At 53.7% G+C, this 27,204-nt stretch overlaps 11 protein-coding genes across 11 annotated transcripts; 6 read left to right on the top strand and 5 right to left on the bottom strand.

Moving 5' to 3' along the window:
• Positions 1–287: 287 nt before the first annotated feature.
• LOC142044924 (histone H1.03-like) lies at positions 288–1,343 on the top strand. Its single transcript, XM_075057923.1, has one exon. The coding sequence runs from the start codon at positions 294–296 to the stop codon at positions 954–956; it is 663 nt and encodes a 220-aa protein (XP_074914024.1). The 5' UTR covers positions 288–293; the 3' UTR covers positions 957–1,343.
• A 133-nt stretch (positions 1,344–1,476) lies between these two features.
• On the bottom strand, positions 1,477–1,982 carry LOC142044925 (histone H2A-IV). Its single transcript, XM_075057924.1, has one exon. It carries the CDS (start codon positions 1,938–1,940, stop codon positions 1,551–1,553), a length of 390 nt encoding a protein of 129 aa, XP_074914025.1. The 5' UTR covers positions 1,941–1,982; the 3' UTR covers positions 1,477–1,550.
• A 242-nt stretch (positions 1,983–2,224) lies between these two features.
• On the top strand, positions 2,225–2,737 carry LOC142044926 (histone H2B 5). Its single transcript, XM_075057926.1, has one exon. It carries the CDS (start codon positions 2,266–2,268, stop codon positions 2,644–2,646), a length of 381 nt encoding a protein of 126 aa, XP_074914027.1. The 5' UTR covers positions 2,225–2,265; the 3' UTR covers positions 2,647–2,737.
• A 1,393-nt stretch (positions 2,738–4,130) lies between these two features.
• LOC142045091 (histone H3) lies at positions 4,131–4,735 on the top strand. Its single transcript, XM_075058254.1, has one exon. It carries the CDS (start codon positions 4,198–4,200, stop codon positions 4,606–4,608), a length of 411 nt encoding a protein of 136 aa, XP_074914355.1. The 5' UTR covers positions 4,131–4,197; the 3' UTR covers positions 4,609–4,735.
• A 96-nt stretch (positions 4,736–4,831) lies between these two features.
• LOC142045090 (histone H3) lies at positions 4,832–5,529 on the bottom strand. Its single transcript, XM_075058253.1, has one exon. The coding sequence runs from the start codon at positions 5,472–5,474 to the stop codon at positions 5,064–5,066; it is 411 nt and encodes a 136-aa protein (XP_074914354.1). The 5' UTR covers positions 5,475–5,529; the 3' UTR covers positions 4,832–5,063.
• A 1,402-nt stretch (positions 5,530–6,931) lies between these two features.
• LOC142045093 (histone H2B 5) lies at positions 6,932–7,460 on the bottom strand. Its single transcript, XM_075058257.1, has one exon. The coding sequence runs from the start codon at positions 7,401–7,403 to the stop codon at positions 7,023–7,025; it is 381 nt and encodes a 126-aa protein (XP_074914358.1). The 5' UTR covers positions 7,404–7,460; the 3' UTR covers positions 6,932–7,022.
• A 229-nt stretch (positions 7,461–7,689) lies between these two features.
• Positions 7,690–8,349, top strand: LOC142045092 (histone H2A-IV). The gene has a single exon (XM_075058256.1). It carries the CDS (start codon positions 7,760–7,762, stop codon positions 8,147–8,149), a length of 390 nt encoding a protein of 129 aa, XP_074914357.1. The 5' UTR covers positions 7,690–7,759; the 3' UTR covers positions 8,150–8,349.
• A 136-nt stretch (positions 8,350–8,485) lies between these two features.
• LOC142045089 (histone H1.01-like) lies at positions 8,486–9,726 on the bottom strand. The gene is given in 2 exon segments (XM_075058252.1): positions 8,486–9,690; positions 9,693–9,726. Coding segments are annotated over 2 exon segments (744 nt in total). The 3' UTR covers positions 8,486–8,980.
• A 10,406-nt stretch (positions 9,727–20,132) lies between these two features.
• Positions 20,133–21,692, top strand: LOC142044902 (histone H2B 7-like). Its single transcript, XM_075057883.1, has one exon. The coding sequence runs from the start codon at positions 20,592–20,594 to the stop codon at positions 20,970–20,972; it is 381 nt and encodes a 126-aa protein (XP_074913984.1). The 5' UTR covers positions 20,133–20,591; the 3' UTR covers positions 20,973–21,692.
• Positions 21,693–21,846: 154 nt separating this feature from the next.
• Positions 21,847–22,493, bottom strand: LOC142044901 (histone H2B 1/2/3/4/6). The gene has a single exon (XM_075057882.1). The coding sequence runs from the start codon at positions 22,331–22,333 to the stop codon at positions 21,953–21,955; it is 381 nt and encodes a 126-aa protein (XP_074913983.1). The 5' UTR covers positions 22,334–22,493; the 3' UTR covers positions 21,847–21,952.
• A 126-nt stretch (positions 22,494–22,619) lies between these two features.
• Positions 22,620–23,598, top strand: LOC142044900 (histone H2A-IV). The gene has a single exon (XM_075057881.1). It carries the CDS (start codon positions 22,690–22,692, stop codon positions 23,077–23,079), a length of 390 nt encoding a protein of 129 aa, XP_074913982.1. The 5' UTR covers positions 22,620–22,689; the 3' UTR covers positions 23,080–23,598.
• Positions 23,599–27,204: the final 3,606 nt, after the last annotated feature.

The following is a 27,204-nucleotide window of genomic DNA, read 5'->3' on the forward strand; positions in this document are numbered from 1 at the left end:
GGACTCGGGATTTATGGTCCCCTCCCTACCCAAACCCCACTCTTTTCGCGACAGGACACCGACGGGCGAAAATAGGCACTTCCACGGCCTCCCACATGTAGGAAAGGGGCAATTTGGTGACAGATAAAATAGAAAAAATCCCGTTTATTATCCCCGAAGAAACACAAGCCGGAGCGCGGGGCGCCGGGCGGCGGGGGGCGGGGCGGGGCGGGCGGCACCAATCAGCGCCCGCCGCGCTCCTATAAATGGGGGCGCCGCCGCCGCCGCCGCCCAGTGCTGCCCGCGCCGCTGTCATGGCCGAGACCGCGCCCGCCGCCGCGCCCGCCGCCGCTGCCCCGGCCCCCGCCGCCAAGAAGCCGAAGAAGGCGGCGGGCGGCTCCAAAGCCCGCAAGCCGGCGGGCCCCAGCGTCACCGAGCTGATCACCAAGGCCGTGTCCGCCTCCAAGGAGCGCAAGGGGCTCTCGCTCGCCGCGCTCAAGAAGGCGCTGGCCGCCGGTGGTTACGACGTGGAGAAGAACAACAGCCGCATCAAGCTGGGGCTCAAGAGCCTGGTCAGCAAGGGCACCCTGGTGCAGACCAAGGGTATTGGTGCGTCTGGATCTTTTCGTCTTAGTAAGAAACCCGGTGAAGTAAAGGAAAAAGCCCCCAAGAAGCGGGCAGCTGCCGCCAAGCCCAAGAAGCCGGCAGCCAAGAAGCCCGCTGGTGCCGCGAAGAAGCCGAAGAAAGCGGTGACAGCGAAGAAGAGCCCCAAGAAAGCCAAGAAGCCGGCGGCCGCCGCGGCCAAGAAAGCGACCAAGAGCCCCAAGAAGGCGACCAAAGCTGCCAAGCCCAAAAAAGCGGCGGCAGCAGTGAAGAGCCCGGCGAAGGCGAAGGCGGTGAAGCCCAAAGCAGCCAAGCCCAAGGCGGCCAAGCCCAAAGCGGCCAAGGCGAAGAAGGCGGCGCCCAAGAAGAAGTAAGCCCCCGTGGAAGAAATCTCTTGCTCCGCTCTTAAACCCAACGGCTCTTTTAAGAGCCACCCACATTTTCTCAAAAAGGGCTGAAACGCTGTAGCTACCACCCGGTTGGGGGGGGGGGGTGTTTAGGGAATGGTAGTGCGCTGGTGAAGGCGCTTGGTGTCAGTTTAGGGACAGGCAGAGCGAGCAGCGAACCTCGGGGCGGCTTTCAAACTCCTTTACGCTGAGCCAGGGAGAGCAGCGCAGCGCGCTGGCGGCTTTGGAAAGCCCGCACGGCGCGGGGATTGGCTGCGGCTGCGGAAGGGCCGGGCGGCTTCGCGGGAGCCCCGTCAGCACCGCCCCGCCCCCGGGACGGGGTAGGGAAGCGGTGCGGGGCCGGGCGGAGTGTTGGTGTGTGGGGGGGTGTGCACAGCCTGGGACCCCGCAGCTAATGCGGATGTTTAGCTGCAGCCAACCCTTTCAAAACGTGCGGCGGGTTTTTGCTACTCTTTCAATTTTATGAAGTTCAAGCTCTTTTACTGAATTTGTTGGTGGCTCTGAAAAGAGCCTTTGGGTTTCTGTGGGAAAAGCTTCCCGGGCGCTGTTCTTCTTCGGCGTTTACTTGGCTTTAGCCTTGTGGCTGTCAGTCTTCTTGGGCAGCAGGACGGCCTGGATGTTGGGCAGCACCCCGCCCTGCGCGATGGTCACCTTGCCCAGCAGCTTGTTGAGCTCCTCGTCGTTGCGGATGGCCAGCTGCAGGTGCCGGGGGATGATGCGCGTCTTCTTGTTGTCGCGGGCCGCGTTGCCCGCCAGCTCCAGGATCTCGGCCGTCAGGTACTCCAGCACGGCCGCCAGGTACACCGGGGCGCCGGCGCCCACCCGCTCCGCGTAGTTGCCCTTGCGCAGCAGCCGGTGCACGCGGCCCACGGGGAACTGCAGCCCGGCCCGCGACGAGCGCGACTTGGCCTTGGCCCGCGCCTTCCCGCCCTGCTTCCCGCGGCCGGACATCGCAGCGACTCAGCACCAAGAGCTGTACGGAAATGAAAACAGCCCCGCGACTCGCCCTTATATCCCCTCTCAGCGAAAGGAGCGAGTTTCGATAGGCTGAGACGGCGACAATACGAAAACAGCCAATGGGAAGTCGGATCGAATTCTAACCAATGGCGATGAACTACGGAGACCAATGACTAAAATCCTCCCTCGGCCAATAAAAACTAAGGCTAGAAGAAGCCGTAATTTGCATACCGTTGCTATAAAAAGAGGGCGCTCACGCTGACTTTCACTCCACGATCAATTTTTTTTCTACTAGAGACGTAGTGAAAGATTGATTGTAATGCCCGAGCCGGCCAAGTCCGCTCCCGCGCCCAAGAAGGGCTCCAAGAAAGCCGTCACCAAGACGCAGAAGAAGGGTGACAAGAAACGGCGTAAGAGCCGCAAGGAGAGCTACTCGATCTACGTGTACAAGGTGCTGAAGCAGGTGCACCCCGACACGGGCATCTCCTCCAAGGCCATGGGCATCATGAACTCCTTCGTCAACGACATCTTCGAGCGCATCGCCGGCGAGGCCTCGCGCCTGGCGCACTACAACAAGCGCTCCACCATCACCTCGCGGGAGATCCAGACGGCCGTGCGGCTCCTGCTGCCCGGCGAGCTGGCCAAGCACGCCGTCTCCGAGGGCACCAAGGCCGTCACCAAGTACACCAGCTCCAAGTAAGCTCTCTGTGCACTCTGTGCCGGAGCTGTTCGACCCAAAGGCTCTTTTAAGAGCCACCAAGTTTTCAGTAAAAGAGCTGATGCTGTGGTGATTTGTTCTTGGTTGTCTCGGAGATTAGAGATATAATGGCGTGAAAGCGCTGCCGGTTGTAAGGAACCCAGTGTATGTGCCTGTTTGCCGTAATCGCAGTGTTCTACATGTTTCTCGGTGGAGCAGAGAACGCTCACGAGTCCCTGAAAACACCCGGGGAGCCTGTTTCACTTTCACGTCAGGTTTAGGGGCGGTTGAGCAATGAAACTAACGAGGTAGGTGTTCTCTTTAAGTGCCCGATTCAAGCGTGTTCTGGATAGGTGGTGCGTCCTACCTTTCCCCGTGAGGCACCGTAAGGGAACAGGGATACATCGAAAGCACAGACGGATCAAGATCACCGTATGCTTTTTTTTTTTTTTCCCGCAACAAAAAGCTTCAGGCTGGACCTGCAACCCGCCCCCCCCCCCCCCCCGACACACACACCGTTTAGCGTTCTCGCGGGCGACCGGGGGAAGCAAACCGGAGCGCTGCACGGCGTTCTTGCCCCCTAACGGCGCAGCCCCGCCTGTGGTCCCGAGCGCGGTGTCCGTCGCCTCGCAGCGCCCTTCCCCGGCTCTCGCCCGCTTCTCCCTCCGCCGCGCCCCGTAAGTCCTGCGGCCCGCGGGGGCGGCGGGCGGGCGGCAGGACCCAGCGCCGCCGCCTCCGCCGGGCTCGGTCCGACCTGAGTGAGGACTGCACGGCGCTGCCCAGCGGGCCCGGCCCGGAGCGGCTCCCGAGAGGGCGGTGATTGGTCGCGGCGGCGCTCGCCGCTCGGAGCCCGTCCTCGCTTCACCAAGGCGCGCTCCCCCGGAGAGAGCCGGCCCTTAAGCCGAGGCGGGGGAGCAGCCAGGGGACGTTCGCCTCACGCCAAACGCCGGCAGTGCCCTGCAGCGTTCCTGCCGCGGCCCTGCACCGCACGCGGTTACCGAGTTGCAGGACAGGGCGAGCGCTCGGGGGAGAAGGAGGCTGCCGTGCGGAGGAGCCTTTGGCGGCGGTCCCCATGCCGGGGGAACGGGGCGGGGGGGGTGTGCGTGAGGGGGAGCGCGTCGGGAAGAGGCCGAGTCCGAGGCACGGGCGGCGGGGCCCTGTTACACCGGTCACTGCGGTGGTTCCTGCCACCTCCCCGCCTCGCAAACCGCTCGCTGCTCGTGGGGACGATCCGCGCATATCTCCTCAGGCAGCCGGCGCTCCAGCGTTTTCTGGGGGGCCGGGAAAGAGCAAGCGGCCGGGCCGGGGCAGGCCGTGGCGAGAGGGGCAAGGGCGGGCGGGTTCGGCGGAGGCGGAGGGAGCGGGGCGGGCCGGGAAAAGGGCGGGTTTCCCGCCGTCGGGGGCCGGCTTGTCGCATATGCTCGCGTCGCCCAATGGCAGCCGGCCTCGCGCGGACGGCCAATCGGCAGGGAGCTTCGGCTATAAATACCGCCGCCGCCGCCGCCACGGCGCGGAGTCCGGCGGGCGAGAGCGCGTAGGGTTGGGTGCGGAGCGATGGCGCGCACGAAGCAGACGGCGCGTAAGTCGACGGGCGGGAAGGCGCCCCGCAAGCAGCTGGCCACCAAGGCGGCCCGCAAGAGCGCGCCGGCCACGGGCGGCGTGAAGAAGCCGCACCGCTACCGGCCCGGCACGGTGGCGCTGCGCGAGATCCGGCGCTACCAGAAGTCGACGGAGCTGCTGATCCGCAAGCTGCCCTTCCAGCGCCTGGTGCGGGAGATCGCGCAGGACTTCAAGACCGACCTGCGCTTCCAGAGCTCGGCCGTGATGGCGCTGCAGGAGGCGAGCGAGGCCTACTTGGTGGGGCTCTTCGAGGACACCAACCTCTGCGCCATCCACGCCAAGCGCGTCACCATCATGCCCAAGGACATCCAGCTGGCCCGCCGCATCCGCGGCGAGCGCGCCTGAGCCTCCCGCCGCAGCCCCTTCCCAGTTCCGGCAGGCACCGAGGCAGCCCACGCAGACCCAAAGGCTCTTTTAAGAGCCACTAAGTCTACAATAAAGGAGCTGTTAGCGCTCTTGGTTTTTAAATGAAAATAAGTCTGCTCATTTTCATTCTAAATCATTTCCATGGATTTCCTTATTCTGCCTTGTTTAGTGTAATAATGAACTAGGAAACAATAATGATGTATTGTTGTTTTCCATTGTGTTTTATAATTTTATTTAAATTCTTCACTGAAATTTCGACAGGGATTTGAAACTGAAATTCGATCACGTTTTGGTAATGTATTTACACACTCAGGTTACACAGAAAGCGTTAACAGCTCCTTTATTGTAGACTTAGTGGCTCTTAAAAGAGCCTTTGGGTCTGCGTGGGCTGCCTCGGTGCCTGCCGGAACTGGGAAGGGGCTGCGGCGGGAGGCTCAGGCGCGCTCGCCGCGGATGCGGCGGGCCAGCTGGATGTCCTTGGGCATGATGGTGACGCGCTTGGCGTGGATGGCGCAGAGGTTGGTGTCCTCGAAGAGCCCCACCAGGTAGGCCTCGCTCGCCTCCTGCAGCGCCATCACGGCCGAGCTCTGGAAGCGCAGGTCGGTCTTGAAGTCCTGCGCGATCTCCCGCACCAGGCGCTGGAAGGGCAGCTTGCGGATCAGCAGCTCCGTCGACTTCTGGTAGCGCCGGATCTCGCGCAGCGCCACCGTGCCGGGCCGGTAGCGGTGCGGCTTCTTCACGCCGCCCGTGGCCGGCGCGCTCTTGCGGGCCGCCTTGGTGGCCAGCTGCTTGCGGGGCGCCTTCCCGCCCGTCGACTTACGCGCCGTCTGCTTCGTGCGCGCCATCGCTCCGCACCCAACCCTACGCGCTCTCGCCCGCCGGACTCCGCGCCGTGGCGGCGGCGGCGGCGGTATTTATAGCCGAAGCTCCCTGCCGATTGGCCGTCCGCGCGAGGCCGGCTGCCATTGGGCGACGCGAGCATATGCGACAAGCCGGCCCCCGACGGCGGGAAACCCGCCCTTTTCCCGGCCCGCCCCGCTCCCTCCGCCTCCGCCGAACCCGCCCGCCCTTGCCCCTCTCGCCACGGCCTGCCCCGGCCCGGCCGCTTGCTCTTTCCCGGCCCCCCAGAAAACGCTGGAGCGCCGGCTGCCTGAGGAGATATGCGCGGATCGTCCCCACGAGCAGCGAGCGGTTTGCGAGGCGGGGAGGTGGCAGGAACCACCGCAGTGACCGGTGTAACAGGGCCCCGCCGCCCGTGCCTCGGACTCGGCCTCTTCCCGACGCGCTCCCCCTCACGCACACCCCCCCCGCCCCGTTCCCCCGGCATGGGGACCGCCGCCAAAGGCTCCTCCGCACGGCAGCCTCCTTCTCCCCCGAGCGCTCGCCCTGTCCTGCAACTCGGTAACCGCGTGCGGTGCAGGGCCGCGGCAGGAACGCTGCAGGGCACTGCCGGCGTTTGGCGTGAGGCGAACGTCCCCTGGCTGCTCCCCCGCCTCGGCTTAAGGGCCGGCTCTCTCCGGGGGAGCGCGCCTTGGTGAAGCGAGGACGGGCTCCGAGCGGCGAGCGCCGCCGCGACCAATCACCGCCCTCTCGGGAGCCGCTCCGGGCCGGGCCCGCTGGGCAGCGCCGTGCAGTCCTCACTCAGGTCGGACCGAGCCCGGCGGAGGCGGCGGCGCTGGGTCCTGCCGCCCGCCCGCCGCCCCCGCGGGCCGCAGGACTTACGGGGCGCGGCGGAGGGAGAAGCGGGCGAGAGCCGGGGAAGGGCGCTGCGAGGCGACGGACACCGCGCTCGGGACCACAGGCGGGGCTGCGCCGTTAGGGGGCAAGAACGCCGTGCAGCGCTCCGGTTTGCTTCCCCCGGTCGCCCGCGAGAACGCTAAACGGTGTGTGTGTCGGGGGGGGGGGGGCGGGTTGCAGGTCCAGCCTGAAGCTTTTTGTTGCGGGAAAAAAAAAAAAAAGCATACGGTGATCTTGATCCGTCTGTGCTTTCGATGTATCCCTGTTCCCTTACGGTGCCTCACGGGGAAAGGTAGGACGCACCACCTATCCAGAACACGCTTGAATCGGGCACTTAAAGAGAACACCTACCTCGTTAGTTTCATTGCTCAACCGCCCCTAAACCTGACGTGAAAGTGAAACAGGCTCCCCGGGTGTTTTCAGGGACTCGTGAGCGTTCTCTGCTCCACCGAGAAACATGTAGAACACTGCGATTACGGCAAACAGGCACATACACTGGGTTCCTTACAACCGGCAGCGCTTTCACGCCATTATATCTCTAATCTCCGAGACAACCAAGAACAAATCACCACAGCATCAGCTCTTTTACTGAAAACTTGGTGGCTCTTAAAAGAGCCTTTGGGTCGAACAGCTCCGGCACAGAGTGCACAGAGAGCTTACTTGGAGCTGGTGTACTTGGTGACGGCCTTGGTGCCCTCGGAGACGGCGTGCTTGGCCAGCTCGCCGGGCAGCAGGAGCCGCACGGCCGTCTGGATCTCCCGCGAGGTGATGGTGGAGCGCTTGTTGTAGTGCGCCAGGCGCGAGGCCTCGCCGGCGATGCGCTCGAAGATGTCGTTGACGAAGGAGTTCATGATGCCCATGGCCTTGGAGGAGATGCCCGTGTCGGGGTGCACCTGCTTCAGCACCTTGTACACGTAGATCGAGTAGCTCTCCTTGCGGCTCTTACGCCGTTTCTTGTCACCCTTCTTCTGCGTCTTGGTGACGGCTTTCTTGGAGCCCTTCTTGGGCGCGGGAGCGGACTTGGCCGGCTCGGGCATGGCAGCAAAGGCGTGGCGCTCACTCACCAACTACCACCACGGTCGAAGCAGCACGTAACGCCGCCTCCTGCGGCAGCTCTTTTATAGCGGCGCTGGGCAAAGCGGCGGCTCAAAGGCCGCGCATCGCCATTGGTTGGAAGTTCTGCCTCGTGTCGTCACGCCGCACTAAGCTGCGCTATTGGACACCTCTCGATTCGCATTCCCATTGGTTGCCGGTACAACGCCTCCCTCCCAGCCTATCAGCGACGGCGCCGCCGCTCCTGCCGGGCGGTATATAAGCGGGCGGGCGGGCGCGGCAGGGAGCAGGTCGCTGTTGGTGCGAGGTGGTTTCGTCTGCGTTTGCCTGAGTCGCTGCGATGTCCGGCCGCGGGAAGCAGGGCGGGAAGGCGCGGGCCAAGGCCAAGTCGCGCTCGTCGCGGGCCGGGCTGCAGTTCCCCGTGGGCCGCGTGCACCGGCTGCTGCGCAAGGGCAACTACGCGGAGCGGGTGGGCGCCGGCGCCCCGGTGTACCTGGCGGCCGTGCTGGAGTACCTGACGGCCGAGATCCTGGAGCTGGCGGGCAACGCGGCCCGCGACAACAAGAAGACGCGCATCATCCCCCGGCACCTGCAGCTGGCCATCCGCAACGACGAGGAGCTCAACAAGCTGCTGGGCAAGGTGACCATCGCGCAGGGCGGGGTGCTGCCCAACATCCAGGCCGTCCTGCTGCCCAAGAAGACTGACAGCCACAAGGCTAAAGCCAAGTAAACGCCGAAGAAGAACAGCGCCCGGGAAGCTTTTCCCACAGAAACCCAAAGGCTCTTTTCAGAGCCACCCACTAGATCATTGAAGAGCTAAATTGCTTTAAATGTGCTTGGAAACACTTAGGAAGCACTAATATTCTTGTCTTCCTTACTAAAAAAAAAAAAGCCATACTTGTATGAATATATTTTGATTTTCAAATGCTACATTAGAGTGTTTTTAAAAGTATGTCTTGCTGCGCGCACAGGCGAGATTATAGAGCATCAAAAAAGTTTCAAAACCTAAAGTGTTTAGTATTTTGGTCTGCAGTTGGATTTACAAGTGCAAAAGAAAGCTTTTTCTGCACCATCGTAGCTTCCTGCTGAGTCGAACAGCCGGGTAGCAAGCGAAAACCAACCCCGCCCCTCCACTGTGCTTCCCCTCCCACGTAGGCGCACACAGGGACGCGGAAAAGAAAGCGTTAAGTACCGGCTACAAAACTGTTTAAAAACAATGGAGTAAGTTATCAAGTCTCTAAGTACTTATGCCGCCTTGAGGCAATGTCCGCTCTCAAATGAGCGAACGATCTCCCCAGCATTGCAGCGGTAACGATTAGAGCAGCACCCAGGGCTGCTCCTATTGCGGGGAAGTTCCTCCCAGTCACGGCGCACACTTCACCAGCTGGTCTATGGCAGACTCGAAAACTGTGAAGCCATGTCCGCTCTGTACTCCCGATATATATATATATATAAAAGAAATATAAACTCCCCTATTTCAGCCCTTTTTGAGAGAATTTGGGTGGCTCTTAAAAGAGCCGTTGGGTTTAAGAGCGGAGCAAGAGGTTTCTTCCACGGGGGCTTACTTCTTCTTGGGCGCCGCCTTCTTCGCCTTGGCCGCTTTGGGCTTGGCCGCCTTGGGCTTGGCTGCTTTAGGCTTCACCGCCTTCGCCTTCGCCGGACTCTTCGCCGCTGCCGCCGCTTTTTTGGGCTTGGCAGCCTTGGTCGCCTTTTTGGGGCTCTTGGCCGCTTTCTTGGCCGCGGCGGCCGCCGGCTTCTTGGCTTTCTTGGGGCTCTTCTTCGCTGTCACCGCTTTCTTGGGCTTCTTAGCAGCACTGGCGGGCTTCTTGGCTGCCGGCTTCTTGGGCTTGGTGGCGGCGGCTGCCCGCTTCTTGGGGGCTTTTTCCTTCACCTCGCCGGGCTTCTTGCTGAGACGGAAAGAGCCGGAGGCGCCGGTGCCCTTGGTCTGCACCAGGGTGCCCTTGCTGACCAGGCTCTTGAGCCCCAGCTTGATGCGGCTGTTGTTCTTCTCCACGTCGTAGCCGCCGGCGGCCAGCGCCTTCTTGAGCGCGGCGAGCGAGAGCCCCTTGCGCTCCTTGGAGGCGGACACGGCCTTGGTGATCAGCTCGGTGACGCTGGGGCCCGCCGGCTTGCGGGCTCGGGAGCCGCCCGCCGCCTTCTTGGGCTTCTTGGCGGCGGCCTTGGCGGCGGGGGCCGGGGCGGCGGCGGCGGGCGCTGCCTCAGCAGCGGGGGCTGGAGCGACCTCGGACATGGCGGTGGTGCGCGGACGGAGCGCGGCGGCTGCAACACCCGCCGCGGCGCCCCCATTTATAGCAGCGCGGCGGGCGCTGATTGGTGCGTTGCCGAGCCCGCCCCGCCCCGCCGCCCCGCGCTCTGCCGCTCGGCTTGTGTTTCTTCCTTCTCAAAAAAGTGTGTTTTCCGTAAAAAAACCGTGACCGCGGCACCCCGTTTCTTAGCATTCTTGCTGGGGACAGAAGATATTTTTATCTTTCGGCGTTTCTTTTGGCTGAGAGTTAAAATGAGTTTCAGGCAAGGCAATAATCCCCGAGTTTGGGGATCGCACGCGGAGCCGGGCGGTGAGATTTTTATTTTTCCTTTTGAATTAAAGCTTTGCTTCTGACAGCACTGTCACAGTGGCAGCGGATTCATGTTCCCGAGACGGTTTTTCATCACGGTAGTGCAAAATAGAGGTAATCCGGAAACATTTTGTTAGCGTAAATTAGCTTTGAAAAGAAGCAAGTAACACAAAGTAGCCACTCCGTTCTGTATCTGGGTTAGGGTTGTTTCCCGTAACGCGGCTTCATCTCTTAAAAATAATGAAACCTTTGGACGTAATGCCCTATTTCGCTCTACTCGGAGCTAATAAAAAGTAAAAGAAAGACGGTTTTCACCAGAAATGTTAATGTGAAAAAGCTCTTTTAAAGCAGCAGGTACCTTCAATATCTCATGAGAACATCGAGAAGTTCTTTCATTGTTTCCCTCAGTTTTCTGCGTCCTTGTATTAATATTTTAATAAACTATATTCCCTTTTTCTTCTCCAAAAGAATTCTTTTGATTAAGCGCAATACATCAAGACATTAATTTGTATGTTCTTATTTTAGGATAGAGTTTATTTTTTTGCTTACTTCTACACTGGACTTCAGGTATTTTGTCAGCCAGAATCAGCAGTTGTGCAAACCCCCCCCCCCCCAAATATGGTGTACATATTTTCTTTATGAAAAACAGAGGTAAGGCTGCAGGCATTTCTTTAATAAAATAATATAAAACAAGTGGCTTAATCAAACAATTTTGTCCTCAGAACTGCTGAGATAAACTAGGGCATGGCTTTTTCCAATCCATATGAGTTTTGTGATGTGAGATAAACTGAATATACATAAAATGATTTTTTCTTGGGATGAGCTGGACAGAGGATTGTCTTGTTCAAAAATATGTAGTACAATGTGGGAAAGGAGACACTGGTGATTAGTTCATTTGGCTTCTTTCACTTTTTCTTTCACTAATGTAATATCACACACCATCTTGTGGAGTTCTGGTGAGGGAGAGATCAGTTTTAAGAGCTTGTCAGTGGTGCCAATTTAGCATGACTAGGATGCACCTAAAGTGTGAGAAACTGCCAAGAGTAGCATTTCAGAGGGGCTTCTGTCTAGAGAAGACAAAACATCAGAATAACATCATATGCGAGAGTATAAAAAAAAGATCATGTGGATTTGGAGCCAATGTCTCTACTGATGTTATATTTCATGGTGGTTTCACCTGCTGACCCCACTGTGGATTGCGGGTTGTGAACTACATCGTCATGGAAGTGAATCTGCTGGGAAGGACACATACCTTCGAGGAGAAAGTTCTGGGGGTTAGTTCAGTAGCATACAGATTTCCTTCAAATTCTGTATCTTACTCTGTTCTATTCACTCATGTCAGAGTCAGTCTACTAGTAGCTTTACCTCAATTCTTTTGATCCTTTGCAAATGCATTTTCCTGGGTTTAGGCTAGGCCTCTGTCCTTCTTCCAAACACCTAATGTAGCAGCACAGTCCTGGAGCAGTCTATATGCTTTCCTAAAAGCTCATTTTTCTGGTCCTCCAACTTTTTACCATATATCTGGACTTCTTAATTTTGTTTTTTACACTCATAGACAGTTAGTTCTACGCTCAGCAAAGGAGGAAATGCAAAGGGATCTTGCAAATGTTATCAGGTGGAGAAGAGGAAGGAGGAAATAATTTTATAAGTGCCCTTTAATTCCTTTAATTTAATGGGCAACCTTATTTAAAAAAAGTTAATTACTTATTTCAAATATTATCTTGAAGAAAAAAAGATTTTAACCTTTTTTTTTCTGTTATGAAGCTTTGTACGTTGATGTATTCAGTAAAAACAGACAGACTTCTGCCTCCTATTTTTCCCTGAAAAAAAAAATAGTCAAGCAAACAGAACATTTATTAAAATACAAAAGGTAGAAGGTACTGCTCACAGTGGACTGGGATATTTGGATGTGACAGAAATTTTTCAGATCTTCAGTCAGAAATGCAAGGACTCATTTTTCTCCTGCTCCGGTATTGGATAAATGCTTTCATGAACATCTTTTTTTGAGCCCATGTGACTCGGTGCCCTGTAGAATCATAGAATGGTTTGGGTTGAAGGGACCTTTGAAGATTACTGAGACCAACCCCCCCCTGCCATGGGCAGGGACACCTTCCACTAGACCAGGTTGCTCAAAGCCCCATCCAACGTGGCCTTGAACACTGCCACTGACGGGGCATCAACAACTTCTCTGCCAACTTGTTCCAGTGTGTTCCACCACTTTTGTCATCAAAAATTTCTTCCTTAGAACCACTCTAAATCTACCCTCTTTCAGTTTAAAACCATTGCCCCTTGCCCTGTCATTACAGGCCCTGGTGAAAAGTCTTTCTCTGTCTTATTCTTATAAGCACCCTTCATATAGTGAAAGGCTGCAATAATGTCTTGCCTCAGCCTTTTCTTCTTCAGGCTGAAAAACCCCAACTCTCTGAGCTTTTCTTCATGTGAAAGAGAGGTGTCCCTTGAGGGACACCACTCATTACTGGTTTCCATTTGGATATTGGGCCACTGACTATAACTCTTTGGTACAACCACCCAGCCAATTCCTCATCCAGCAGTCCATCTATCAAATCCATACCTCTTGTCTATCACCTCCCTGTCTTCCATATACTCCGACATAGCTTCCAGGAGGATCTGCTCTATGATCTTACCAGATCACTGAGGTGAGGCTGACTGGTCAGTAGTTCCCAGTGTCCTCCTTTTTACCTGCTCCCTGTTATAAAGGAATATCACACCATTTTTTAAAATGGGTGTAACATTCCCTTTTCTCCAGTCACTGGGGATTTCACCTGACTGCCATGACTTTTCAAATATTATGGAGAGTGGCTTGGCAACTACATCTGCCAATTCCCTCAGGAAAACTGAGACAAAAAAATTGCTGAGTACCTCAGCCTTCTCTGTGTCAGTTGTCACTAGATCTCCTGTCTTATTTATTGGGGGGTACATTTTCTGTAGTCTTCCTTTTCTGATCAACTGCAGAAGCCCTTCTTATTGTTCTTCATATCCCTTGTGAAATTCAGCAGCAGATATGCCTTAGGTTTCCTGATCCCATCTCTACACACCCAGACATCATCCCTATATTCTTCCCAGGATGCACGTCCCTGCTTCCACTGCCTGTGCATTTCCTTCTTGCACTTCAGTTCAACCAGAAGGTCCTTACTGAACCATATTGGTCTCCTGCCTTCCTACCTGCTTTCTTACATATGGGAATCAAGAGCACTTGTTTTCTAAGAAAAATGTCCTTAAATAGCTGCCAGCTCTGTTCTGCTGCTTTATCCCTGAGGGCAGTTTTCCAGGGAGTCTTATCCACTAGTTTCCTAAACAACTGAAAGTTTGCTCTGCTAAAATTCAGGGTCTTGACTTTATGTTTGCCTGGCCCATATCCCTCAAGTTCCTGATGGGCCTGGGCCCAGGCTGCCGCCGTCTTGACCTCCCCAATTTGTTCATTTGTGTTGGTGAGCAACAGGTCCAGTAGTGCTTCTCCTCCGGTTGGGCTGTCTTTCACCTGGATTAAAAAATTTTCCTCAACACACTCCAGGAGTCTCCTGGATGGCTTACAGCTTGCTGTGCCGCTTTTCCAGCAGATGTCAAGTTGACTGCAGGATCAGAGCCTGTGAGTGTGATGTTTCCTGTAGTTGAAGTACGAAAGCTTCATCAACATCCTCCCCTTGATTAGGCGGCCTGTAGTAAATACCAACCATGAGGCTTCCTTTGTTGGCTTGGCCTCTAATTTTTACCCGTAAGCTCTCAACTGTTCATTGCTGTTTTTCAAAGACAACTTTGTGCAATCAATCCATTTTTTTTACATAGAGCCACCCCCCCCCCCCCCCCCCCCAACAAGCTCTTTCCTTGCCTGTTCCTTCTGAAGTCGATAGCCACCAATTGCAGCACTCCAGTGTTGTGATTCATCCCACCAAGTGAACTATGACTGTGCTGGACTTTTACTGTTTGCTCAGGAGATATATGGAGGCATCCATCTCACAGACGCAGCTGAGGAGGCAGGACTGCAGCATACATATGCTTATTTCAAACAGGGTGAACAAGATCATGCATTAAGCCTATAGCTGCACAGCCCCATTAACAGGTTTTTCACCTTGGCCTGCCTAAGGCTGCACAGCATCTTCAATATTTTCTCAAGCAAGTAGCTCTTCCTGGTGCCTGTGCTGCTGAGCTTCATATTTTATGTGATCCAGGTAAATTCATTCCGACTTATGGGTGCTCCAGGTACACAGAAACATAAATGAAGTCAGAGAGTCACTCAAGGCAATTCAAATCTGCCCTTGATGTAATTGCAGACTTGGGATGATTTGGGAGATATCTGTTGTCCGTGGATGATGGATTTTATTTTAAAACTGATTTATCATGATGTTCTAATTCATAACCATTGTTACATGAGTAAGAAAACTTCATATCTCAATAGGGAAGTGGTTACGACTGCATACTGTTAAGTCTCCAGCAAAGGACTCTTCCTCATGGTAAAAGGTTTTTGTATTCATACAGATTTAAAATACCCAGATACATCAGTAATCTCTTAAAATAAGAAATCCATGACCAGAGGTATGGCAGGCATTAGGCAGAAAATTTAGTTATTACAAGGGGAACCATGGATACAGCTTTCTTATTTTCTTTTTTAAATTATCTCCTTGCAAAAATATTCAGATTTTTTAAAAAAGTTTTGTTCTGGTTCAAAGCAAGAGAGAAATAGCTCCTTGATCATTCCAGACCACCTAGTTTTTGATAACTTCCAAGCTCAGTTAAGAGATAATTCCAAGGATCATTTCAGAGCAATCAATCAGTCAAATTATAAAGTTTGTTGTTTAGTATTTAATGTTTCAATGTGCTATAAATATAATATGTATGAAAATGTTACTGTATTGGATGAATGTATACGTGTATATTAATGGTTTAATAAAAGGCTTAATTTTTCCAGTAGGTAATGTGAACTTAGGTAGAGAGAAAGCAGCCAGTCACGACTCTTCCTTTCTGCTTAACCCATGCCTTTAATAAGCTGGGGGGTACACAAAATACGGCACGTCTGGAAAATGTGTGCACAAGCTGGAGACCAGAAGGATGTGTAGAATGGAAACTCTGGGTATCACTAATTCGAATATTTCTAACTGTTCAGGCAAATGTTCAAGATCTTTTGGGGGGAACATGAACAGGTGAAAATGCATTTCAATGCCACATGAATGTGACATTTCCTTTGCTGCTGCACACTCTGTGCATGTGCCTGGGATCTCCCGGTGCAGCCTGCCTGGGCTGCCGTTGCCTGCCCTGTGCATTGGGGAACACCAGCTCCTTCCCTCTGCGGGTTACTCTGGGGAAGGAGGCAGCACTCCCTTAGGCCGTCTACTCCACAAACAGCCTCAGCAAAGGTGCTGCGCCACATGGCCAAGTTTTCATTTCCATTTCAAGATGGTGAGAACAATATTTTAATTTTGACTTCTGCCTGGCCTCTGCGACTGTGTGGGTCTGGTTTTTGTCAGGGTGAAATAAGAAGGGACAAAAATGTAATGGTATATACCTTGTTGCAGAACTGAACTGTCCTCTAGGTCTCCTACAAGCTGCGGGCAGCGCAGGCAGAGATTGAGTGGCTGAGCCAGTTCCTAGCTGCCTGGTCCTTTGGCTCAGGAGACCCGTGATCGATGGTGGAGAGCAATACTACAAAATGGGAAAAGTGCAATCCGCTGCAGTACTTCAGGATGTGGAAGCCACCTAAGCTACCCATCTTCCTTGTAGGCTCTGATACATGAGCAGCAGAGCATTGCAGGTGAGCACTGAGAAGAAAGCTGAGACACTGGAATGCTGATATACATCGCTCCTTCCCAGACATTTTGGGGTTGGGAAGACCTATGCATTTCAGAAGGAGCTTGTGCTCCTCTCCTTCCAGGTGATACCCAGGAAGTCACAATGGCCTTTTTGCTCCCAGGAGCAACTGTGGTTGTTTGCTACAGTCCCTAACTGCTGTTTCCTCCACCTCTCTCCTCAAAAAAAAGTGCTACAGGCCTTGCAGATTATTCTGGAATCTTCCTTGACAAGGTTGCTCTGCATGCAGCCCAGTCTTTGCAGAATAAGTGAATCTCATTCACAGAATTAGGTCAGCAAAATCAATGGCATGTACCTATAACACCGCTAATTTTTGATGATTCCTTCTCTTAACATGTCTCATGAGTTCCCTGGCTGCCCCACCTGTCAGTATGACCACTGCAGAGGAAAGTGTGGAGCCACCACCAGCATCCACCTCCCTACAGAAAGCTGCCAACTATCCCTCGGACATACAGGCACTCGAGGCAGGTGGTCAGTGTGGCTCTGCTTTGATTCACAGATTCCTTGAGATGGCTTTCTCTCCTCAGGATATCCTGCATTTGCATCATTATGTCACCTCTGCCACTAGCTCTCTCCTTTGTCCATTGCTTTATTGCCTGACTGCACACAGACAACTGAAGCAAGATAGTGAGGGTGGTAACTATTGTCTGTTCAGCTGGACAAAGAAATTGTCTTCTCTGGTGCTTAAGAATACTCACCACAAACTTCTCCTGTCTGTCTAGGCCTACCATAGTGATATTCAGGACATTCCTTGGCTGAGTTGCTACAGCTCAAAGCCACAATTCAATGCCACAAATCAGGAATCAGGACATTTGATGAGGCAGGGAAGAGGTGGATGCTACATGTTCAGTAATGACAGGCATTGCTTGTATGCTGTAAGGGAGAAATGGTCCTTCCCTAGAAGAAGGAGTGGGGATGGGAGAGAGCTGGTATGTGGCAACTTCCTGGGAACAAGGGGAATAAGGAACAGAAGGCACCTTCAGATGGGTGAGGTGGGTAGGAAGGACAGGAGAAGGAAATACAAAACAGACTGATGTCCAGTATTATTCACACCTATGATACTTTGCAGCCAATATTCATAGAAGCAGATGCAGTATTGAACCGTGTCACTCCAAGTCAGCAATAGGTCATTATTATGCAAATCAAGGGGAGCCTGCCCTGATACTATCCCAGCATCAGGTATTTGAGAAGGTGATGGCATGTGGAGCTAGAAAAAGTAATCTGTACAGGATCAACAGTGAAGGCTGATGTCTCAGGAACTGTGAGAAGTGGCCGAATGTTTAGTTCAATCCTCAAATCTGTCCTACCATCACTAACACCCTAGATGGGGACAGATGTGTAAATGATGGCTATTTGAAAGGGGAGGAGATTCTATATTAAGTCTAAGTTAACTTCAGTAAACACACTCCTAGGTGGACAAACAGGTTCCACAAAGTCTGGGGGGAGCAGCAGGAGGGGGCTGCCCCACAAGGGCAGCTGAGCTGGGAGATGAGGGCGACAGCGGGGCAGGCAGGGCCGTGCTGTCCCCACCAAGGACACAGCCCCGCAGCGGCCGCCCATGGTGAGTGGGGCAGGATGGTGGCAGCGATCAGGGACAGCCACAGCCCCCGGGCGCTGGGCAAGGCCACGGGGACGAGGCTGGGACAAGATCGAGCCAGGGAAGTGCAGCTAGTGGAGTCAGAGATGCCCAGGCACAGCGTGTAAGGTAAAGCCTGAGCCTCAATACAACCCCAAAGCCACGAGGTTAAAACCCATGGGTGAAGGGCAAGATCTTGAGAAATCCTCAAACAAGTCACCTTCAAGTCTGGCAAAGGGAAAGGCAGAAAGAAGGTCCTAGCAACAAGCAGTACGTTTTCCTAATGGAAACAGCATTCTATTGGATGCAGAAGTACGGGTAGAACAGCAATGAAATCTGCCTGTACACAGTTAATGTGATGATTAAAGCATTTTTGCTCTGGACTGGCGGCCCAGGGTCCGATTTTCCATGGCGTGGAACCGGCGCCCAGAACTCCCCTTCCAAATGTCAGTCTGTGTTCAGGGAACCAGTTCTTCCGTAAGAGCTGAAAGAACACAAAAAGTTAGGAGAGGGCAGGCTGGCCGAATAGCTCTGTGGGCTGTTCCTTTGGGAAAGACAGTGCTTTGCAAGAAGAAAAGGGTGCTAAACCCCCTGTCTTCAGATGTGCAAATGTTTTTGTCTTAGATACGTTCCCATTTCCTTTGATATCGGGTTGGTAGATCCACCCTGAGCAATGAGTTCAGCTCGTTACTCGTTTTCAGCTCTCCAAACAGTTTAGTTCATGTCTAGAAAGAAATCAAACTAACCTTTGTGGCTCATATGTTTTTGTTTCCCTATGCTTGTGGCTGCCAGGCAAAGTTTGATAATCAGCTCCCAAAGGAAAACTGATTTGTACTGCCTGGGATTTTTTTTTTTTTTTACTTGGCCTTCTGATGCTGATTCCAGCTGTTTCCCACCACCTCTTTCCATGGCCCTTAGCTTTCTCTCCCAGACAATATGCAATACACACCATTGTCTATTAGGAAGAAGACTTCGGCAGGCGATGAATAGCAGAGAGGTGACACACATCTGCAAAAATCCAACGCGAAGAGGGCTGTTTCCCGAATGAGCGAGCTCCGCCACAGCCCTGGGCACCAGCAAATGGAGGGACAGGGGGTCTGGGGAGGGGTCCAAGACTTCCATACAGGGCAAACCACAGATATTCGGCAGTTCCCACACTTAGAAAACTTGCACGTACAATCGCTTTTCCCTCACCACCCAGCCGAGGCGGAGCCCCAGTACCGGGAGGAGAAGCAGGGCAGGATCACCGCCGGCCCCACGCCGGTCCCTCCGCGACAGGGCAGGCGGGGTGGGGTGCAGCGGCCGCGGAGAGGGGCTGCTCCGGGACACGGCCGGGAGTGGGCGCAGCCCCTCTGGTTCACCCCTGCTGCTGAGGGGCGACAAGGGTTAATCTGGGACCCACGAGTACGAGAGCTCCGCTCAAGGGCTTCGGCAGCGGTGCAAGAAACAGGTTTCCGGACCCCTAACACGGCCGCTTCCAGAACGGAATAGCCCGTGATCGGCAAAGGGGCCGGCGGAGCGCCCCGGGCAGCGGGTACTGCCGGCGCGGCGCTGCGGCGGCTTGCTGGACCGAGGAAACCCGAAATGAAACTGGTAAAAGATGATCGGCGCGAAGTGCAGCCACGCTCGCTCCCACGTCGTCGAGCAGCAGCAGCAGGAAGACCTGGTGTCCCCTTCCAAGCGCTCGGGGGTCCCCACACGGAGCGCTTGTTACAGCTTCTCGCAACAGCCCGCTGGCGTGTTCCAGTGCACTGCTTGTTTCAGCGTACACATCCTTCGCCTCCTTAACGTTCCCTATGTTTACCGTAAAATGATAGGCACACACACATCCGTAAAATGACGTGCAGACACACACACACAGTGTGCCTCCGACACACACATCGCACTGTGCTCCCGGAAAAGACAGTGCGCCCCGAAACGCACACTAGATTTTTCACTCCCCGATGCAAACATCGCCGTGCACCGCCCGACACACGCATCGCCCTGCGTGGGGCACCGCCATCCCTTACACACACACCGCTCCGCACCGACGGACACACACATCGCTCCGCACCGACGGACACACACATCGCTCGGCGTAGGACACGGCGATCGCTCTGCCCCCCCCGCCCCGAGCACATTGGCCTTATGTCCCGACACACAGCGCCCCCTGAGACCGACACCACACGCACCACTCTGCCCCGACAGACACGGAACACACGGCTCCGCTCCTTCCCTACACACGCGCGGCTCTGCGCCGAGGGACACACACCTCACTTCTCGCCCCAAAGACGCTCCTGTTGTCCTGAAAGCAGGGTCGTTACCCGCTGTGCGACAGACCATCTCACACGCTCAGGAGAGACGCTGGTTTATTCTGCGCAGGGTGCCCGGTGGACATTCCACAAATCAAGCACACCAGATTGATCAGGTGTGTCCCTTTTATACAGTAACAATTGCATCTAATTTATTAAACTACTCCTATCTAGTACGTATTCAGACTACCTAGTGCATATGCATAGGATTACATACATAACCATGACACATCAATTGCCTTCTCCGCATGCGCGGGCGTCTCGGGTGGCCTTCGGTGGTCGTTTGAGGAGGTATCCCCTCCTCACTTTGACTGCTAAGTCACTCTATATCGAGTCAATGTTTCGTTTTTCTGCCAAGAGGGACACATCATCAATCAGGAAGAATAGAAAGGATCAGAATTGGTACTCCAGGTGAGGCACCATTAATCAGGAAGAATAGAAAAGCTCAGAATGATCTTGGCTAACTAACTTAATTTAAAACAGGATTTACTAACTTAATTTAAAACAGGACTTTCTAGTCTACCACAGGATTTGCAATTTCTGACATCACTCCCATCACCCTGCAACCTACGATCCTGCCACCTCTCTGCTCCCCAGCACACACAGACAGCCGCGGATATGGCTCTGGGGTGATGATGAACACATTGCTCTTCTCCCCACGACAACACCCATCGCTCTGCAGCCCCACAACATGCATTGTCCTGCACCTGACTGAAGCACATGTTCCCGGGGCAGAAACTCCCCACGCTCCCCATTTCCCTGACCTCGCAGAGTCACGGGGCCATCGGAGCGGGAGCTTCCGTACGTGTAACTGGCAGCCCACTGGAAAAGGGCTCCCATGGGCAGTGGTGTTACGTGCTGCTTTGATACTGGTGATAGTCGGTGAGTGAGAGCCGTGCCTTTGCTGCCATGCCCGAGCCGGCCAAGTCCGCTCCCGCGCCCAAGAAAGACTCCAAGAAAGCCGTCACCAAGACGCAGAAGAAGGGCGACAAGAAGCGCAAGAAGAGCCGCAAGGAGAGCTACTCGATCTACGTGTACAAGGTGCTGAAGCAGGTGCACCCCGACACGGGCATCTCCTCCAAAGCCATGAGCATCATGAACTCCTTTGTCAACGACATCTTCGAGCGCATCGCTGGCGAGGCCTCGCGCCTGGCGCACTACAACAAGCGCTCCACCATCACCTCGCGGGAGATCCAGATGGCCGTGCGGCTCCTGCTGCCCGGCGAGCTGGCCAAGCACGCCGTCTCCGAGGGCACCAAGGCTGTCACCAAGTACACCAGCTCCAAGTAGAGCCTCTCCCGGATCCGCAGTTCTAACCCAAAGGTTCCTTTAAGAGTCACCAATTCTTTTGTTTGAAGAGCTTTGTCATTGGTGTTTTCGGACAGTTATTTAGTTTCTTTGTCTTGTAAGTCTCGCTTGCATAGTGTCCTTTGGAACGTGTTTTTCATCGGTTATTGCAGTTTTTCCTATGTGTGTCAGTCTGAGGTCTTAACCTGAAGCTGTAAAACGCAAAATGACAGAAATTTTGGAAACGCCCATCAGAGGGCAGCAGGGGCTAAGGAATCGCAGTCATTGACGCGCGATTAGACCTTACCCATCCGAATGTTAGTCTGTTCTGAAACCATTAACATTGTATTAGGAACCTTAGAATAAAAAGTACTAGGAAATAGCTTAATTATTCCTTTAAGACATAAATTTTAAACGGATTTTTTTTTTTTCCCAGGTAGGAAAGACCAATGAAGCAAAACACTAAAACCAAAAAGTGTTTCCTTACTAATTAATTACTTAAATCCTCAAAGAGTTTTACACTATGTTGGCACATATTTATGACTGATAACATAGTTTATGTTATGAGAACAGGGAAAAGGGATGGACTAGAGCTGAAGACACCAGGAACTTTGATTGAGCAATGGCATGCAGCAAGCAGACATAGCAGGGAAGGTGCCCAACGAGCTGGCAATCGAAGCAGCCCACAAGAGTGCACACATAAGAGGCAGTGTGAAGAAGGCTTACCAGGAAGGGCTAGGTTCAGTAGGGCATAGGAAGCCATAAAGAGTTAAGTGTACAGACCAGAGTTAGAGGTTCTGTTCTAAACTATGTTAGGGGCTTTAGATCACTGGAACTGAACATTGGTCATTAAGGTAATCAGAGAACACAGCATCGGTAAAACTGGAATAGAAAACAGAAATTAAAGCTCTTTTATTGAAAACTTGGTGGCTCTTAAAAGAGCCTTTGGGTCGAACAGCTCCGGCACAGAGTGCACAGAGAGCTTACTTGGAGCTGGTGTACTTGGTGACAGCCTTGGTGCCCTCGGAGACAGCGTGCTTGGCCAGCTCGCCGGGCAGCAGGAGCCGCACGGCCGTCTGGATCTCCCGCGAGGTGATGGTGGAGCGCTTGTTGTAGTGCGCCAGGCGCGAGGCCTCGCCGGCGATGCGCTCGAAGATGTCGTTGACGAAGGAGTTCATGATGCCCATGGCCTTGGAGGAGATGCCCGTGTCGGGGTGCACCTGCTTCAGCACCTTGTACACGTAGATCGAGTAGCTCTCCTTGCGGCTCTTCTTGCGCTTCTTGTCGCCCTTCTTCTGCGTCTTGGTGACGGCTTTCTTGGAGCCCTTCTTAGGCGCAGGAGCCGACTTGGCCGGCTCGGGCATGGCAGCAAAGGCGTGGCGCTCACTCACCAACTACCACCGCGGTCGAAGCAGCACGTAACGCCGCCTCCTGCGGCAGCTCTTTTATAGCGGCGCTGGGCAAAGCGGCGGCTCAAAGGCCGCGCATCGCCATTGGTTGGAAGTTCTGCCTCGTGTCGTCACGCCGCACTAAGCTGCGCTATTGGACACCTCTCGATTCGCATTCCCATTGGTTGCCGGTACAACGCCTCCCTCCCAGCCTATCAGCGACGGCGCCGCCGCTCCTGCCGGGCGGTATATAAGCGGGCGGGCGGGCGCGGCAGGGAGCAGGTCGCTGTTGGTGCGAGGTGGTTTCGTCTGCGTTTGCCTGAGTCGCTGCGATGTCCGGCCGCGGGAAGCAGGGCGGGAAGGCGCGGGCCAAGGCCAAGTCGCGCTCGTCGCGGGCCGGGCTGCAGTTCCCCGTGGGCCGCGTGCACCGGCTGCTGCGCAAGGGCAACTACGCGGAGCGGGTGGGCGCCGGCGCCCCGGTGTACCTGGCGGCCGTGCTGGAGTACCTGACGGCCGAGATCCTGGAGCTGGCGGGCAACGCGGCCCGCGACAACAAGAAGACGCGCATCATCCCCCGGCACCTGCAGCTGGCCATCCGCAACGACGAGGAGCTCAACAAGCTGCTGGGCAAGGTGACCATCGCGCAGGGCGGGGTGCTGCCCAACATCCAGGCCGTCCTGCTGCCCAAGAAGACCGACAGCCACAAGGCTAAAGCCAAGTAAATGCATCTAAGACTAATCAGGAAGCAAAATGGACAAAAAAAAAAGGCTCTTTTCAGAGCCACCCACAGTGGTCATAAGGGACTGAGTCACTCTTTGCTTTCGGTTCTTCTAGGGAATGCAGACACAAACATGTAAGCTGTTTTTCCTTAAAGTGTTTACCTTAACTATGCTGTTTTCTCTGCCTGCTGAAGTTTTTTTTAGGGAGCTTGTTTTATTAATATTAAATGTTACTTTTAAAAAATTTGGGGCTGATCTACTGAGGGATTCAATGTACTTGTTTGTTCCTTTTTTAGAATTCCTATTTTTTTAATAAATCATTTTGATGCCTTAAGAAAACCTGGACATTCTTAACATGTCAGTAGTGGCGCCTGGTTTTATACAATACTAGAGTAAACATTGTACTGCCTAGTAAGAGAATTCTGGCTTTGTTGTAGTTGTTCTTGCAGTATTTATTGGAGGATGATATAAACCAAAGTATTCATATCAGTCTAGGTTATTTCTGTTCTGTTGGAAACTATTAAAGAGTAGCAGATCGCTGTCACAACTCTGGGCAATGCAGCTCTAAAATTTAGAGAGAAAGGGAGGGTGGGGAAGCAAAGAACACACAAAGAAATAAAACCCTGAAGAAATGATGCGGTCCTGGCAGTGACCCTGAACCAATTATTTCACAACAGGAGGGATGTTCCCTCCCTCGGGCTGCTTGTTGATTTCTATTTTTCGCTGCATTTTAATGCTGTTGTGAGAGAGTCCTGCTGGCTTTCCTTGGCAGAATTAACTCTGCAGAACACTAGGGAAGGATTTCGGCCAGGGTTACCGGTGTTCTCAGTTCGCTGCCTGATGTGATATGCCACCACACTGACAGCTGCTGCTGTATGCCTGGAAGAGCACTATTGCTTTTAACTTTGTTTTTCTCGCACTACTGACTGGATCCACCCCCTCTTTCCCATGAGGTGTGGGGAGTTTTGAGCTCCCACCTCATTTTGGGAGCAGGCAAGTGGCTCTTGAAAGAGCTGCTGCTGTTCCAGCAGGGCATAGTGTTGACTTAAAGTTTTCTCTGCTTTGATGTTGCCCTGCTTGCTTCCAATTTCCTTCTGGCTTCAGTGGGGCTCCTTGCTGCTTTTTTAGCCTCACAGTCTTGTGCCGACTCTTGGCCGCAGAGGCCACCAGCTGCCTGACTTTCCTGGGGCTCCTTTGCGCTCTGTGGAGGCAGACACGGCCTTGGTGGTCAGCTTGGTGGCACTGGAGCAATAGGAGGGGTTTTCCGTAGGACCAGTTTTCCCCATCCCTGTCCTCCAGTATAGGGAAAAGGGAGATGTGGACTATTGTATCTGTGGACCTGGTGTTCACTGAGTTTAGCTGTCCTAAAATTGAGTCGGTAAGAAGTTCACTTCCCCCTTCTACAGGGGAGGGAAGTTTCCACTCCCCGCTGGGTCTGTCTTTGTTCCACATAATGAAACTGCCGTCTGCATATCAGAAGCACTGGGAATTGTAGCAAAAATGGGGAAGAGTCCTGTGAACCCCCCGGGTATATGTTCGTTACCTCAATGTTGTGTGAGAGGATTTAAATTCTAGGCTCTAGACTGTAGAAACTTTCAAGAAGACAATCTTTTGGATTTCTTTCCCTTATAAATTGGTGCTCTGGTATCAGCAGTACAATTGAAATAGTACAGAAAATAGTCTTCATTATCATTCTCGTAGCTGTGCCTCTTATTTCCCTGTTGCAGAATGCATTTAGGCAATATGTGGCTCTAGTTTCAAGTTGTCCATGTGGGTAACAGCCTTAAAAACCCGATAGGACTATGTGAGGTCTAAACCGTGAAGGGCCAAAAGGCCTCAAATGTATATTGTACAGCCAGACACGTTCGTGAAGTGCGGTTTACCACAACTGGGCTAAGTGGGCAGACTGGTTTTGAAAACAGATGTATTTCTTAACAAGGCGAGTGTGAACACCCGCAGTCTCCTAAGCGGCACAGGCGGAGTTCCCGGTTCTTTCTTTAACAACAGCTCGGGTTTCCAGCCGCTGAGTGGGGAGGAAGGTGCAAACGCCGGTGACCCAGAGACAAAGAGCGATCCGCCTCCGGGGCCCGGGTGACTGGGACCCCTCTGCAGCCCTGAGGAGCCGGCTCTGCGGGCGGCCGGGCAAAACAAAAGGCAGCGCAGCCTCCGCGCCCCCCAACCCCCGCGGATGGGGAGCCCCCAGCCCTCCGCACCCCCCGCGGATGGACAGGGGGACGTGGGCTCTTTCGGACGGCGGACCGCCCAGTGGCACTCGGATTGAAGGGCTGGCTGCTCACCGAAACGAATTAATTATGTATGAATTTGTTTCTTCGTCGGGCGTTTTATTCCTTGAGAGAGGGAAGCAGAAAAAGAACCGAAACACTCAAAGGGCTTTTCATGTCTACGAAGCAGCGTTGGGTTTGCTGCGTGATTTCATCCCACGAGTTTAACTTGGGCACGTTAACGGGGGAGAGTTTAGGCTGAAGCCGAATTATCTCGTCGCTGCGTAAACGCAGCGGGTGGCGGAAAACGGAGCGGACGGGCCCCAGCGGGACCCCTCGCTTCTCCAGCGGCGGCGAAACCCTCCGGCTTTGTCGGTCCGGCCGTGGCAAACGCAGGTTTTCCTGCCTCCCGCGCCGGTGCCGGTGCCGGGGATTCAAGGACCGACCCTCCCCCGGGGGAGGAGGGAGCCGGGCTCCGTTGCGGCCAGGTCGAAGCGGGGAGTGCGGCGTAAGACGGCACATTCCGGGAGGAGAAGCGGGGAGGGGGCCTCGGGCCGTGCGGGGGTCGGAGGCTGCGCCGCTCTGCGGGACCCGGCGCCCCCCGCCCCGCAACGGGCTCCGGGGAAGTGGGGGAGAAGGGAAAGGGAAGGGTCGGCTGCCTCCGGGGAGGCCGGAGCAGGGCCCCGGATTTCTAAACCCAGAAAGAAGCGACTTCCTTTTCACTTTTTCACCAGCTGAGGTATTTTTAACTCTGTCATTGTCAAGAAATAAACCTGTAGGGGAAGGGGAAGAGCCCGCAGTATTCAATTCGGACAAATGCTGTAAATAAATCCCGGTTGTTCTGAAGCTTCCTGATGTCCCCTGTTGTTTATAACCTGTGCCATTTGACTTTCATGCAAATGTTCTCAGGTGGAAAGTACTGTAAGAATGAAAAAAGTGTGAAAGACTTATCTGCCTTCACGGTGTTATGAAAAGGGTTAATTGTTCTGACTGTCTTTATCAACGTTTCAGAAACACTCATTGTTTGATTTTTGTCCCGTCAATAAATGCACAACTAGAGGCTGCTTCTGTACGTCTGGAGTACAACAGATACACGTCCCATGAGGTTTTGCGTGACATTTAAGTATCGATTAACGTTAAAACTCGAGGAGCTAAATGCGCCTTACACCCATGTGGCCATTTCCCTTTCTCCGTAGGATTTGTACCAGCGATTTCAAAAGGCAGAGTTTAAAAGCTCCTGCATGTAGGGAGTGGAACCAATCCGGAGAAATTGTCTGGGCTTCCTGAGCCAGCTCAGTTGAGCCCAGGCACCCGGCTTTGCCTGTGATCCTGTCAGTCCGGTCTGCTGGTGCTTGGAGCGCGGGAGGTGGCAGCCCTATTTAAAGATTATTTCAATGTGTAGAAAGACTGGGGCTATGATATTGCTATGGCAATTCTTCTCCTCTTTTCTAAGCGGGATGATGAAACATGCTAACCTTGCTGTGTCCCAAATGCACAAGCCAAAAAACCCTTTATCATGTGCAGTGTTTGGATTGTTTCGCGTTGCAGTGGCTGCTACTTGCTGCAAAAGGAAAAGGGGATGCACACAAGAGATGCATGCATTTCTTCATAGCTCTGATGCTGCATAAAGGTAGTGCAAGATCCCTTACTCTGTCTGAAGTCCAAATTTCAATGGTAATTCTCCATGTGTGCCATCCTCCTATTTTGGGAATTATTTCTTCCATTTTCCTATGACCCTTCCAAGCACAAAATCTACATGCAATGCAAGCAGGACTACAAGTACAAAAAAAGGTTGTGGATTTTACTGGTGATGAAAATTCCAAGCTGTCCTGATATTCCTTTCATACACAAACTACTTATTTTCTATTTTTAAAATGCAAGTATGTCCAGAATTGCTTCCTGAGCT

The sequence above is a fragment of the Buteo buteo genome, chromosome 26 (assembly GCF_964188355.1).
Source record: "Buteo buteo chromosome 26, bButBut1.hap1.1, whole genome shotgun sequence".
Lineage (NCBI taxonomy): Eukaryota > Metazoa > Chordata > Aves > Accipitriformes > Accipitridae > Buteo > Buteo buteo.

Bases quoted from the DNA above. Each gene is read 5' to 3' on its own strand.
- LOC142044924 (XM_075057923.1), top strand. From the start codon at position 294: ATGGCCGAGACCGCGCCCGCCGCCGCGCCCGCCGCCGCTGCCCCGGCC.
- LOC142044925 (XM_075057924.1), bottom strand. From the start codon at position 1,940: ATGTCCGGCCGCGGGAAGCAGGGCGGGAAGGCGCGGGCCAAGGCCAAG.
- LOC142044926 (XM_075057926.1), top strand. From the start codon at position 2,266: ATGCCCGAGCCGGCCAAGTCCGCTCCCGCGCCCAAGAAGGGCTCCAAG.
- LOC142045091 (XM_075058254.1), top strand. From the start codon at position 4,198: ATGGCGCGCACGAAGCAGACGGCGCGTAAGTCGACGGGCGGGAAGGCG.
- LOC142045090 (XM_075058253.1), bottom strand. From the start codon at position 5,474: ATGGCGCGCACGAAGCAGACGGCGCGTAAGTCGACGGGCGGGAAGGCG.
- LOC142045093 (XM_075058257.1), bottom strand. From the start codon at position 7,403: ATGCCCGAGCCGGCCAAGTCCGCTCCCGCGCCCAAGAAGGGCTCCAAG.
- LOC142045092 (XM_075058256.1), top strand. From the start codon at position 7,760: ATGTCCGGCCGCGGGAAGCAGGGCGGGAAGGCGCGGGCCAAGGCCAAG.
- LOC142044902 (XM_075057883.1), top strand. From the start codon at position 20,592: ATGCCCGAGCCGGCCAAGTCCGCTCCCGCGCCCAAGAAAGACTCCAAG.
- LOC142044901 (XM_075057882.1), bottom strand. From the start codon at position 22,333: ATGCCCGAGCCGGCCAAGTCGGCTCCTGCGCCTAAGAAGGGCTCCAAG.
- LOC142044900 (XM_075057881.1), top strand. From the start codon at position 22,690: ATGTCCGGCCGCGGGAAGCAGGGCGGGAAGGCGCGGGCCAAGGCCAAG.